This window comes from Anoplopoma fimbria, chromosome 13, assembly GCF_027596085.1.
Source record: "Anoplopoma fimbria isolate UVic2021 breed Golden Eagle Sablefish chromosome 13, Afim_UVic_2022, whole genome shotgun sequence".
NCBI classification, from domain to species: Eukaryota; Metazoa; Chordata; class Actinopteri; order Perciformes; family Anoplopomatidae; genus Anoplopoma; species Anoplopoma fimbria.
Genome location: NC_072461.1, coordinates 3,730,914 through 3,743,179, shown reverse-complemented (window position 1 = coordinate 3,743,179; position 12,266 = coordinate 3,730,914). Strand labels below are relative to the sequence as shown.

Below are 12,266 nucleotides of genomic sequence, written 5' to 3'. Positions count from 1 at the left end.
GGAGAGGAGAGGGGAGAGAGGAGAGGAGAGGAGAGGAGATACATAAGTCGGTAGGTATTATTTTAAGTATTGCCTAAAGCCAACATCTGCAATGTTTCTTAATTAATACACTTTAATTAAATTCATCTATTGGACTGTGGAACATAAAGACGGAGCTTTCATTACTTCATTAAGTTATACATTAGCTTTCATGTTACCTGGTAGGTCGATAACATTTTCAGTGCTTCGCAACATCAGAAAGCATAAAACCAACTTTACAAATTAGACACTTGCTGCTACATGATGGAGCTGACAGATAGAGGCCTGGGTTCCTCCAGGATTAGGGTTAGTGAAAAGTGGTTGTTAAAAATCTGTTCAAAGGCCAAGAGGTCCAGTAAAAATGATTCAGCTAGACCTGGCAGCCAGAGGTCAGTAAAAAAACACGCCCTACCTCTGTACTTATAACCAATCAAATGTGATTCAGTATTTCTGAAACCTAAAAGGACGATGCAACCGATGCATGAGAAGATGGCCGTCATGAGAATAAGCTCGAGGAGCAAAGCACAGAAACTGTAGTAAAATGTCTCACAGGAGCGATGCTTTCAACTGTGGTCGGTTTACATTCCCATGCTTTCTTCACAAAATCCTCTTAACTATTAGAGTGGATTCAAATAACCACAGCCAGGGATGGAATAAAAATTCATGAGTTTTGGACAAAAACACCAAACGCCACTGCTGTTGGCTCTGAACACTTCTTAATGGCTTAAAGAGACCCCTAGCAACAACATACTGATCAATAGTCACCTTCTGTGAAGTTCAATCATGGTCGAGAGGTTAGAATGTGTCAGACAATTGACTGCATTAAAAAATAACAGATACAGCTATAGATGTCATTTATGTAACAATAAGCTGTGAGTGAGGGTGTAACCCAGTGTGACCAAAGTAGTAAATGTTGCTAAATGTACTCTTGTGGTTTTTTTGTATACTTATAAAACAACATTATGTTTGTTTAGCAGATAGATATAATACAAATATGTATTCATTCTTTTAAATGGGCTGTAATTTTTTCATGATTTGGATGGAGTGACAGGCCAGAAATAGATTAAGGTACGAAATCTAGCTACAAAGCTAATGAAGGCTTTCTTCCTACTTAAACACATTGTAGGTCCAAATGTTGGCCCCAAAACTCTCACTTTCTATTTAGAGTTTTGTTATGAAGACACCACTCAAAAAAAACTAAGAGCGTGCCAGGAGCATGCAACACCTCCTGAACGCCTCTCATTGTCAGTCTGTGGTGGGCTGAGCTCAGCGCTGAGATGGCACAGGCTGTGTGTCATTTCCTGTGGGACAGCAAGGCACTGCGGACACTGTCTGTACCCTCGCTCACATCCCCCAACCTGTCCCCACTCTCTGGCAGGCGAAGACAGAGGGTGTCCATGCCTTGCACCTGGGACGCCCAAATGCCAGCTCGGAGGCTTTGGAACCAGGAACCTGTTATTCAACCCAAGTCCCGCTGTGACTAAAAACTAAAGCAGAGCCCCTCTTCCTCAAGCTCACCTCCCATGGCAATAAGATTGCTTCGCCCCCCGTGTTCACAGCAGAAGGCAGAGGGCAGAGGGAAGGCATGGCTCCGTGGGACGCCGCCAGCCGGAAATGATCTTCTGTGTGCCAGCGCTGAGACGCCTACATGACAGAAGAGCCAGTAGTATGCAAGGTAAGACTAGTACAGCCAATATCACAGGGCTGTACCTATGAAATAAAGTGAAACTAGATTAACACTCTGAATTCTGCAATATAGCAATGTGATCGAGGTGTGAATTACATATTTCATGTGGCTATGCAAACCCAGTGATCCCCAAAATGAGATTGCATAAGCAGGCACCCAGGAGGATGCACGCCATGGATAGCTGCCAATCACCTTTCACTATGAAAAATACCTCATGACCTCTGCTTCCCTGCTGCAGACTGTGGAATAATGGCAGTCTCTGTGGGCACTCTGTGGAATTCCAAATGGGAGTTAGAAAGGAGGTAGTTCAATCAGTGGGAAAAGGTCAAGTGCATGCAGATTCTCTTTCCCTTGCTCCATCTCCATTTCTTTTCCCCCAGTTCCACTTTATGCCCTCCACCTCCAGGGCACTGAGGCAATCAGGGGAAAGGTTGTTATTTCTGCTGCTGCTCGTGACCACATTTAAATATTCAACTAAAAATGCGTTGTTTTTTTCCCCACCTAACAACCGTTGGAAAATCATGCTGTAATTTGATATGGTCAGCTAATTCCCCTGTTATGTCTTGCACCGCCTCAGACAACAGTGGGCGAGAGATGGCTGGAGGTCATTACCTCAACATATTCTCTCTCACCGGTAGTGTGGCTTAGGAAGAGAAGCTGCTAAAAGCAAAGCAAACTAATGGCTCCGGCAGCTCTGACTCCAGAGGCACAGGGCTATTAGGAAGACTACAATCCCCAGGTGAGCCCCCATATAATGTCCCGGGGCTGTGTGTGACATGGCCAGGTTGTCTCTGTCGATCAAGTGGGAAGAGGGCTGAACGTGGCCTGACATCGCATGAACCCGGGATATCAGGCCTTCTGGGAACTTCTCATCTACACCAGGCTGATTGGCAGTGCAGGCCTCTTGGGTGGTGTCACAGTGGTTTACGGCTGCTGGTGTGCTCATATGTGTGTGCATGTGTGTATGTCTCTGTTACAAGGAGACAAATTCTGGACTTCACACCAGTTGATTTGAGGCAGGCAGTTTGTTGCATTTATCACAACATGAAGAGTTTTTGTCTCAATTAGAGTTAAATAAGTAATTGAAAGCAACCAAAATTATTTTTTTGGTGTGTGTGTGTGTGTGTGTGTGTGTGTGTGTGTGTGTGTGTGTGTGTGTGTGTGTGTGTGTGTGTGTGTGTGTGTGTGTGTGTGTGTGTGTGTTTCAGCCAGGCCCTGCTGGGGTTAGAGACACAAGGGAACACCCAGGTTTAGCCCAAAGTCTGATTCAATCACAGGGTGATAATGGGAGGGGCAACTCGCTTCGTGGTTAACGGAGGCAGGACCTGCAGCGGGCTAGGATAAAGAACACGGACATGCACAACCAAAGTGACCATGGCATTCTAATAAAATGGCGTTCATGGCTCTAATGCACCAACCAAGTAATGAATAAACAAATTAAAATCTTCTAAAATCTGACAATATCCCATTTTGAAAAATAGAAGGGCATAGTCAATTGAGGGATTCTGCCCCTGTTTTTCTTTAGCTGACATGTGGCAGAGTAATTGCTGTGTGGGAGGAGGCAGGGTAGTGGGTGGGGGCAGATGGGCCTCCTGTCCAGCCATCTCAGTGTTACTCATCACTGGACCGGGGCACCTCCCTCTACCCTCTTGGAGCAAGGCTACTCTCTGGACCTTCAGACCCACAGTGGAGGACCACGATCAAGGAGAGGGATGGGTAGCGAGGGAGGTCGCCGCTGGCCGAGGATGGCCAGGGTCAGTGGCATCCATTCACCCCTCTCCCCCTTGTTGGGCCTTTCTCTCTCATCTGTCTGGATGGGTGCCCTCTCTCTGGGGCACAACACGATGAGAGGCCCTGGCTCCGCTGACGTCTCTGCCTTTCATGTCTCCATCTAGGGCAGTGGTAGAGAGATGTGGAGGGGAGGACGGAGGAGGGGGCAAGCTACAAATGTCACCCATAAGGGGGGATTTAATTAAAAATGACAGGGGCTGGCGCTGGAGAGTGCAGCCACATATGCGTGGAATTTGGGCGCAGTGAAAGCAAGTGCCTATGATTTATAATTCAAGTAATGATCTGCACTCCTTTTAATTCTACGGCCAAAGAAAAAAATATCAAAAGGCCGCCTCTGTGAGGCTAATCCAATATGATATTTTTAAGGGCAGGCGGTCAATGGCTTTTTGAAAAGCCAGCTTCTCTGTCTCGCATTCTGCTTCTCTCTCTCCCCCACTTGTCTGTCCTTCCCCATCTCCCTCTTCCACTCCCTCCTTTCTCTCCCCTGCCCTCCCTGCTCTACAGTACCTCACCAAACCCCCCGAGTCCAGACACAGAGCGGGCTGTGATAATGGAAACATCCCGCTCTCCGCCTCCTGTTTCTCCCGCTAAGCTCTGTGCGCTTGGGGGAAATTGATTGTCTGGCGAGCCGATCTGAACGCTTCCAGCTGATGGTAGAGCCAGTTAAGTCCTTTTTTATTGAGGGTATGAGGGATTTTTAATGGGAGTCGCATCAATGATCTGTGCAGCCACTCTGCATCTGCATGCAGGGGCTTTTGCTAAAACCCTCCTCGCCCTCTCATCCCAACTACTCTGCCACCCCAGTCCTCACACTATATGCCCACACACGCACACTACTGACACAGCTCACCTCCACCTCGCTGCCAGGTAATCCCCCTCCTGTGCTCTCACTCGCTCTGTCTCTTTGAGGGGTGTATTCTGGTATTCAGCCTCCTGTTGAGAACCCAGGTCACCTTACTCACAACCCCCATTCCAGGTTGGCACAAACTGGGCCACGAACAATCAATCATGGGGACCTGCTCAGCATGGTGACCTGAGAGTGCCCACTTGTGCAGCCAGACCCACTGTCTGCCTTTCTGCACCCCTTCTGGGCCCGGATGAACAATTGCCTTATTGAGGCCTCGGACTGCACAGTGGTGGAAATTCAACACTTGCTCCCCTCTTCCCCCTCCAAGGACAGAAAGGAGGCTATTATGTTCAAACATCCTCATTATGAACCTCAAGTCAGTCGCTGTGGTAGTCATTCAATCAAAGGGTTAAACAGGTGGAGAAAGAGAGGGAGAGTCAGACAGAGAGGGTCAGTAAGAGGGAGTGCAACGGGTAGACTGGAGATTGTGCTTTTTCTCTATTGATTTGAGTCCTGACTCCCACTGGCTGCTCCTCAATAGAGGACTCTGAGAGGAAGTGGGCTAATCCTGCGAAATTGGAAGGAGGGAATCGATTAAGACGACTGTTGAGGACTCCCTCCATTTCCCTCCCTTCCTTTCCTCGTCTTTACCTTCTCTAATTCTATTTTGCGCAGTTTTCTCTTTGTCCTCTCTGAAACTTCATTAGTGAGGCCGGTTGAACCCCACTCGGCTGAAGAGCTGCCCCTTCCAAATGCACTTGGAGCTCTGTTTTTGTCTCTTGTCCCCTCTCTGTTTCACACACACCTTTACAGCTCCATATGAGACATCCGTGCAGACCAGCAAAAAACAACTCAAGATCTGACAGAGGTAGCACCTAGTCACCTTGTTGTTTGCGGCTCTCCTCTGTCGGAGGTGAGTGGAGTGTTATGTTGAGCTGAGAAGTAGCTAATTGGCCAGTGAGAAGCAGAGAAAGAAGAAGGCAGTGCTTTATTTATTTGCCTTTTACTGGGCTGGTTATAGGCCTGATACAATGTCCCACTGATGGGGGGGAAGCAAAGAACCTGCAACTCTCACTAAGCCTCTCTAAGCTGAGGTAAAAACTGGTAGGTTAGTGCTCCCCTGCTCTCCAGCCGCCAGTCTGTTTAATCGGCTTGAGGTAGCTCGTAGGCCTGCCATGTAAACAAAGGCCACTAAAGACTCTGGGAGCATTCAATAGGGAGAAAAGACATTTCTTCTCTTCATCAGAAAACAGACTCGCTGTAAAAAGCTTATCCAAAAGCTTCAACAAAATTAGGGAAATTCACCTTCCAGATGCCTGACTACCGCAGACCTCTCTAATCCCATACTGGTTGGAACTAGTTTTGCCAGCTCTGTAACAGTTTTCAGCCCTGGCTCATCTCCGTCCCTTTACACCATTTTGTGAGTGGACAGAGGGTGGTGCTCGGGGAGCAAACAGAGCAGCTGTCATGCTTTACAGGCGGCCGGAACAGCCAGGGCCAGACACTGTAAATGTTTACAGACCCTCAGGGTCACCCAGGGCCAGTGAGGCACGTTAAACACTGTCTGTTCAGCCCTGTTGCCACGACTGCACAATCAGCACAGCTAAACAGCCCCCCTCACAATGAGTAGCCAAACAACATGGCAATCCAAGGTCTAAGTGCAGAGCGAATGAAACTGTTTAGAATTCCTCAGAGTAGCGAAGGAACACAGTGACAAACAACAGAAACCGGAAAGTCTATTTTCCTATACTTATTCACAGTCGGGGTTAACAACACGTTTCCATCATTCACCATCACGGATAGATTAACTACAAATGAAGAACACAAGCGTCTCTCATTGCTTAGCTCTGGGCGAGCTGATCTCCTGACCTCCGTTGCTCCCAGTCGCTTTGTTAACTCACATTTCCGTCCAAGGGCTTGCAGAGGCTCCAGGGTCTTGCTGGCACACACCGGGTGCTGGGGTGGAGGGTTTTGCCTCCTCTGCAGACAGGCCAGCATGGCGAGGTGGGCACAGTACTACAGCCGGGGGAGTTATGCGGCCAACCTGGAGCAGAAAAAGAGAAAGAGAAGAACGTTGAGGGTGTTGAGCAGGATTATTCGAGGTCAGTGCTCCATGGTCGTGTTCGGTAAGCCACCAGCAGCTGGCTCTGGGCTAGATGGGCTAGGATTCTCACCCAAGATTTGATGAGGAAAGCAAGCCTACAGCTGCCTGCCTCTCAGCTTTGTGTGCTGAATGATAAACACACACCTGCACTGGGGCAGCACGGTTGACACGGGTTCAGAGCACAGTCTAGGCCAGTCACTCTGCAGCTTCAAACAGCACATCCACACAACCATTCAACCGCATCTCCCGTCTATGAAACCATCCTCAAAAAACAAACACAAAGGCACACTCAGAAAGCAGAAACACTCAGGCACATTCCTTCCAGGGCAGTGCTTGCATGGTGATTGATGGCGTTATCTATAGACAGCCAAAAAATGGTAATGCTGAAAAAACAGCAGTCTGTCTGCTGCAACTTAACATGCAACAGCTCTGGGGGACTGTCAGGGAAAGGCCTGGGGACTGAACGGTGTCTGGATGTATGTGTAGCTGTGTATTGAACTGTATGGCTGCATGTGTGTCAGTGTCTCTGTGTGTGTGTGTGTGTGTGTGTGTGTGTGTGTGTGTGTGTGTGTGTGTGTGTGTGTGTGTGTGTGTGTGTGTGTGTGTGTGTGTGTGTGTGTGTGTGTAATGTGATGGGTTGGGATGGGTTGGGGGAGAGACTGCCAACCGTACATCAGGGCTAGTGACGGCACTAATCAATCTCCCTCTAGGCCATAAATCTCCAGCTCTATACTCCCCCTTTTCCCCACAGCCACCTTCACTCTGGAACAGGGAGGCAGTTGCTGCTAGTTTCCTCTCAAAAAGCCCATAGCAGCCCTGATGTGTGTGTGTGTATATATATATACACACACACATATATATATATATATACACACACACACACACACACACACACACACACACACACACACACACACACACAGCTATATATATATATATATATATATATATATATATATATATACACATAGATAGATAAAAACCTACTGCTGACTCTCTCTTAGAAACCTCAACAATCGAGTAGCATAGTAGACCTCATTCATCAGCAACATACCAGTGTCACAACACAATGATGACTGATAACTAAGTCTTCTACTTGGATTATGTGCCGGATGAGAACAGCTAAAGCAAACCATTTAGGTCCAGATAGTGTTTTGATATGATAAGGATCAAGATTCACTCTTCTATAGTTCACTTAGCGGATATTGTTTGGTTTTCCAGGAAACAATGAGTGCTTACTGTACTGACTATAACTCTGCAGAAGCCCAGTCTCGACTTAAAAGCATGGCTGCCTCTGTATAAAGCATTGTGGCCTTAATCTTAGCTCTGCATGTGTTTGAGCCTCATGTCCAAAATGCCTCGATATGAAACACTATCGTTTCCATCTGGGCTGGTCTCCTCTCATATTAAAACAAAGAACAGAGGCAAATATTTCATCTGTGCTGTCAGCGCCAGCGTCTCCTGCCGTGATGCGTGGCAGATTATTGAAAAATGATTTCTCATGCGCCTGTCACAGGCTTGTCCCCTGTTATTTATTTTCTCAGTGAATCACTAAATGAACATTTAGCCACCTGCCATCAGTCCATTACTTAGTTTTATAGATTATCATTTAAAGAAAGCAATTATAATGATTACGAGATAAATTAATGGCAGTTCATAAAGCACCAGCTCCTGTTCTTTCTCATTACAGGAATAAAGCAAAATACAGTCACCACTGAAAAACCACCCAATTTTAAACACTAATAGAAGCATTTAATGAAACTAACCTTTAGACAAAACCACAACTAAAATTTGTTTACAATTACATATATTTATGTGCAGTTTTACAGAATGAGTTTAACAGAATAAAATAATTCACATCCATTCAGGATGGCCTTCTTTTCAGACCATGTTAAAGCATCTGACCCTGAACAACAAAAAATGTCTTCTTCACATTCTGAACCCCCTGAATGTGTTTACTTATAAAATGTAGATGGTTCCATTAAAATAATAATTTAAATCAGAACTGACAGATTTTCATTAAGAGGTGTATTTGCAGAAACTTTAATAGCCCTCCTTACACAGATGGTGTGTAAAGTGCTAAAGTGTGGATTGAGAAATGGAGGAAGGAAGCATGATAGACAACCACAACACAATTTACTGCCTATAATTAAGGTTGAATTACTTTCCTGGTCTGAATAGTTTAAAGATTAGAAGCAGGTGTTACAGAAAAAAAGCAACACCCCTGCAAAGAATTCAGTCTTTCACTGTTAAAAAAGATTTTTAAATAAAACATCACTCACAAGTAATTTAAGTTGACCTCACTCTAAGTCAAAAATATGTATATTTCAAACGTGTCAGAAGCAGCACAAAACATCACTTTCAGCACAAACCTGGTGTTATGAAAATGGTGTTCACAAAGAAAATCCCTGATAAATGTAAGTCATTTAAATCTCTATACTCTTGTTAATTACACAGTTCACTCTCTCTCTCTCTCTCTCTCTCACACATGCTTACACACAAACACACACGCTGCAGATGGAAGAGAGGGGCCACTCTATTTCTCGCCAGGTGCTTGAGCAAAAAAAGGTCGCTTGCGGTGCCATTTCCTCTCACACACAGGCAGGCCTGGCCCAAACACACTGGCACTTTGAGCTCATTACTGGCTATTCACATAATCCTTTCTCTGTGTCCTCTCTGTGAGGATACTAATTTCACAACGACCCCTTCCTCACAGCCCATTTGTTAAAAGATAGTGGTTGAGAGAGAGGAAAGGGACACATGGTGTGGATTGAGACTAAAAGCTAGTCTTAACTGGGGGATACCTCCACAGTTTTCCCCTCTCTGAAATGAAATACAATTGAGTAACTACCCTCCATTTTTCTCCATTTGCTGCTCACCAAATGTATTCTGAGGCATTATACTTCGCTGAAAGAGACCCACTTTTTTTCAATTCAATTTCAAGAACCAATTTTCTCCTATTATTGACTTTAGGAGCGAGGCAGAAGGAGCAAGTCTTTGGCTTGTTTGTCATGTTCCCCTTTCCCCTAATCTCCTCCTATTAGGTTATTGTACTACTTAGCAGATGTCTATCAGAGGCAGGAAATTATCTCAAAACCAAAAAACCCTATCACCTATCATTCAGCTGCCCTAAAAAGCCCGTCATGCCCAGGTCGATCCCTGTGATGGTGCTGGTGTGAGCACACACACACACACACACACACACACACACACACACACACACACACACACACACACACACACACACACACACACACACACACACACACACACACACACACACACACACACACACACACACACACACACACACACACACACACACACACACTTGGAAAACCACCTGCACTTCACTCACTCATCAAATCCACTCACAAGTCTCCTATTACACCAGTGTGGGGATATCTCATAAGCCAGGATGTCTATCGGCTCTTTCCCGTTCTGCCAACGCTGCTGCAGGGTTTGCAATGGGGGCGGAAGATCAGTCCCCCGAGATGAGGGAATAAGCTGGAATCAAGAGGCGGTGGGCTTGGCAGAAGGCTATTTCTAAGTTAAAAGGTTCTTAAACTGCAGAGGAGATCAGAGGAGATGGCTCCCCGCGCCCAAAGCTGTCTGCCCAGATAAGCATCCTGCCAAGTGTGGGGTGTAACAGGGTGGTCATGGGTGAATAGATGGCGTGTATGTGTGTGTTTTGCGCTACACTTGTTTCATATGAAAGAAAGAATGAAGCAGCTGAGACTTCAGTTGGGTATTAAAGCTCAATTATTTTAGGTATGGTGCTGAAATGTGTATGAAAAACAGTTTACCAACAGATGACATTGAGTGTTTGGTCAGATTCATAGTCTTGTTTGCTTATTATTTAATCAGATTCCTGTGTGCAAAGCTCTTGTATAGCAGCTTGTGTTTAGGAAACATTTAACATTTGTGAACTGTTGTCAAATGTAATTAGGTATTGTTCATATTAAACATATTCGCACCTCAGAATTTATGTCCAATGTCAAGTAGCGTTCCCTATATCTTGGAATGTTGGAGGCTAAGAAGTGGAGGACGGTGTGGTAGATGGGCATGTAGCAAGTCTGAAAGTTACAACATTGCAACTGATGTCCACCTTTTTCTTCACTTTCCAAACCCTAACCATACTGTCACCATACAGTACCAGTCAAAAGTTTGGACACAACTTCTCATTCAACTACTTTGAAGAATCTAAAATATAAAACATATTCTGGTTTGTTGAGCATTTGTTTGTTTACCACATAATTCCATATGTGTTCCTTCATAGTTTGGATGTCTTCGATGTTAATCTACAATGTAGAAAAATAAAATAAAAGAAAGAAAGAAAAACCATTGAATGAGAAGGTGTGTCCAAACTTTTGACTGGTACTGTATCTTATTTACCCTTACGACAATCTTTACAAAACATTTACCAAACCATACATACATGCAGGGATGCAGCAATGTGTTATGTTGTAATTTAAGGTTTGCAAAATCGTCCAATATCAGTGTGCTTGTCTGGCGATAAAGGTGTTAAAAACCATGCTATTATTTTTGAAAGTATAGTATCGGGAAAGGTTTAATTTTGGTATTTATATGAAAAACATTTTTATAGAAAGCCAATTGCCAAGCTTCTATAGAGGTTTGACTGTCTTACTCAAAGTGTCTCCAGTGAGGCTCCCCCTCCCAGTGAAGACCAGCCGTGGCCTGGGAGCCTGGCAGACAGCCTCCACAATGAGCAGAGGCGGGGCTTCGACCCTAATTGAATGGTGACCCTGCCGTCTCACTGTGGGACGCCCCATGCAATGCTTTTAACAAGCTGCTGTGTCTCCCCTCTTAATAAGCCCAAACAAGTTAATCCAATCGACACACTCAAACCCTTTCTTTTTCTTTAACAAGGCGCTGCCTCTACCCCCTTAATCCCCGGCTCCCCCTTCTCCGTCACCATACCGTCACATGAATGGAGGGAGAGTGAAAGGGTCCATTAGGAAGGACTGGCAGTAAACCCCTTCAGCTCGGTACTTTCCACACATCCGCACTAAATAATTTGCACCCATACTGTATATTCAAAACACACACACACACACTAATGCTCACATGTGCCTGATATAAAACTGGTCCACTTGGATGTGCATCACAATGAGCGGGTTATGTTCGCCGACCCTGATCCACACACCAACAACAAAACACATAAACAAAAATTCTGAGGGGACGTTTGCCGACAGGCACGCACTCTGGGACATAAAAAAGCCATTGTTAACAAACCCTCCCAGCTCCACAAACAAGAGCCACTGATTCCCAAACAATACAAGCCCCTGGATGCACTCACCCACCAGCTCTGCACAACCTCACACCAGCACAATAAATAACCTGCACAACAAAAGGCCATTGTGTGTAAAAGCCTACAGTTTAGGCATTATTGCCATGATATACAGCGTTGGAATAACATATTGGCAGCTGATTCTTATATATATACGATGCAGCATATCCCTGTTATTGGGGCTTATACAACGTTGTGTGCTGTGCAGTCATATTTATAAGGGGTTTCTCTGGAGATGAAGGGCATCTTGGCAAATACACTCAGCTGTTAGCTTTCTATATTCCAGTCAGCTTCAATAGCTTCACCCATGGGATGAAGGGTGAGGAATGTCTGGCAGTCCAATAGTAGCAAGTCGTCTGTCATCTCTAATCAAAACACGCCTGCCTAGACTAATGTCAACCCTGTAATAGCAATGAGGACTAATTGACTTCACAGCCAACTGCTGCATCTTTCTGCTGGGTGAAGTTTCATTTATGGTAAATAACAGGCTCAGAAGGAAGCCAGCCTT

At 45.3% G+C, this 12,266-nt stretch overlaps 1 protein-coding gene across 1 annotated transcript in view; it reads right to left on the bottom strand.

Annotated features, from left to right (window-relative positions):
• fam222aa (family with sequence similarity 222 member Aa) overlaps positions 1-12,266 on the bottom strand; it is a 45,024-nt gene that overhangs the window by 13,861 nt on the left and 18,897 nt on the right. Inside the window, exon 2 of the mRNA XM_054611121.1 lies at positions 6,245-6,387. Within this exon, the coding sequence (XP_054467096.1) occupies positions 6,245-6,341 (97 nt within the window). The 5' untranslated portion in view covers positions 6,342-6,387. The remainder of the gene's footprint in view (positions 1-6,244; positions 6,388-12,266) is intronic.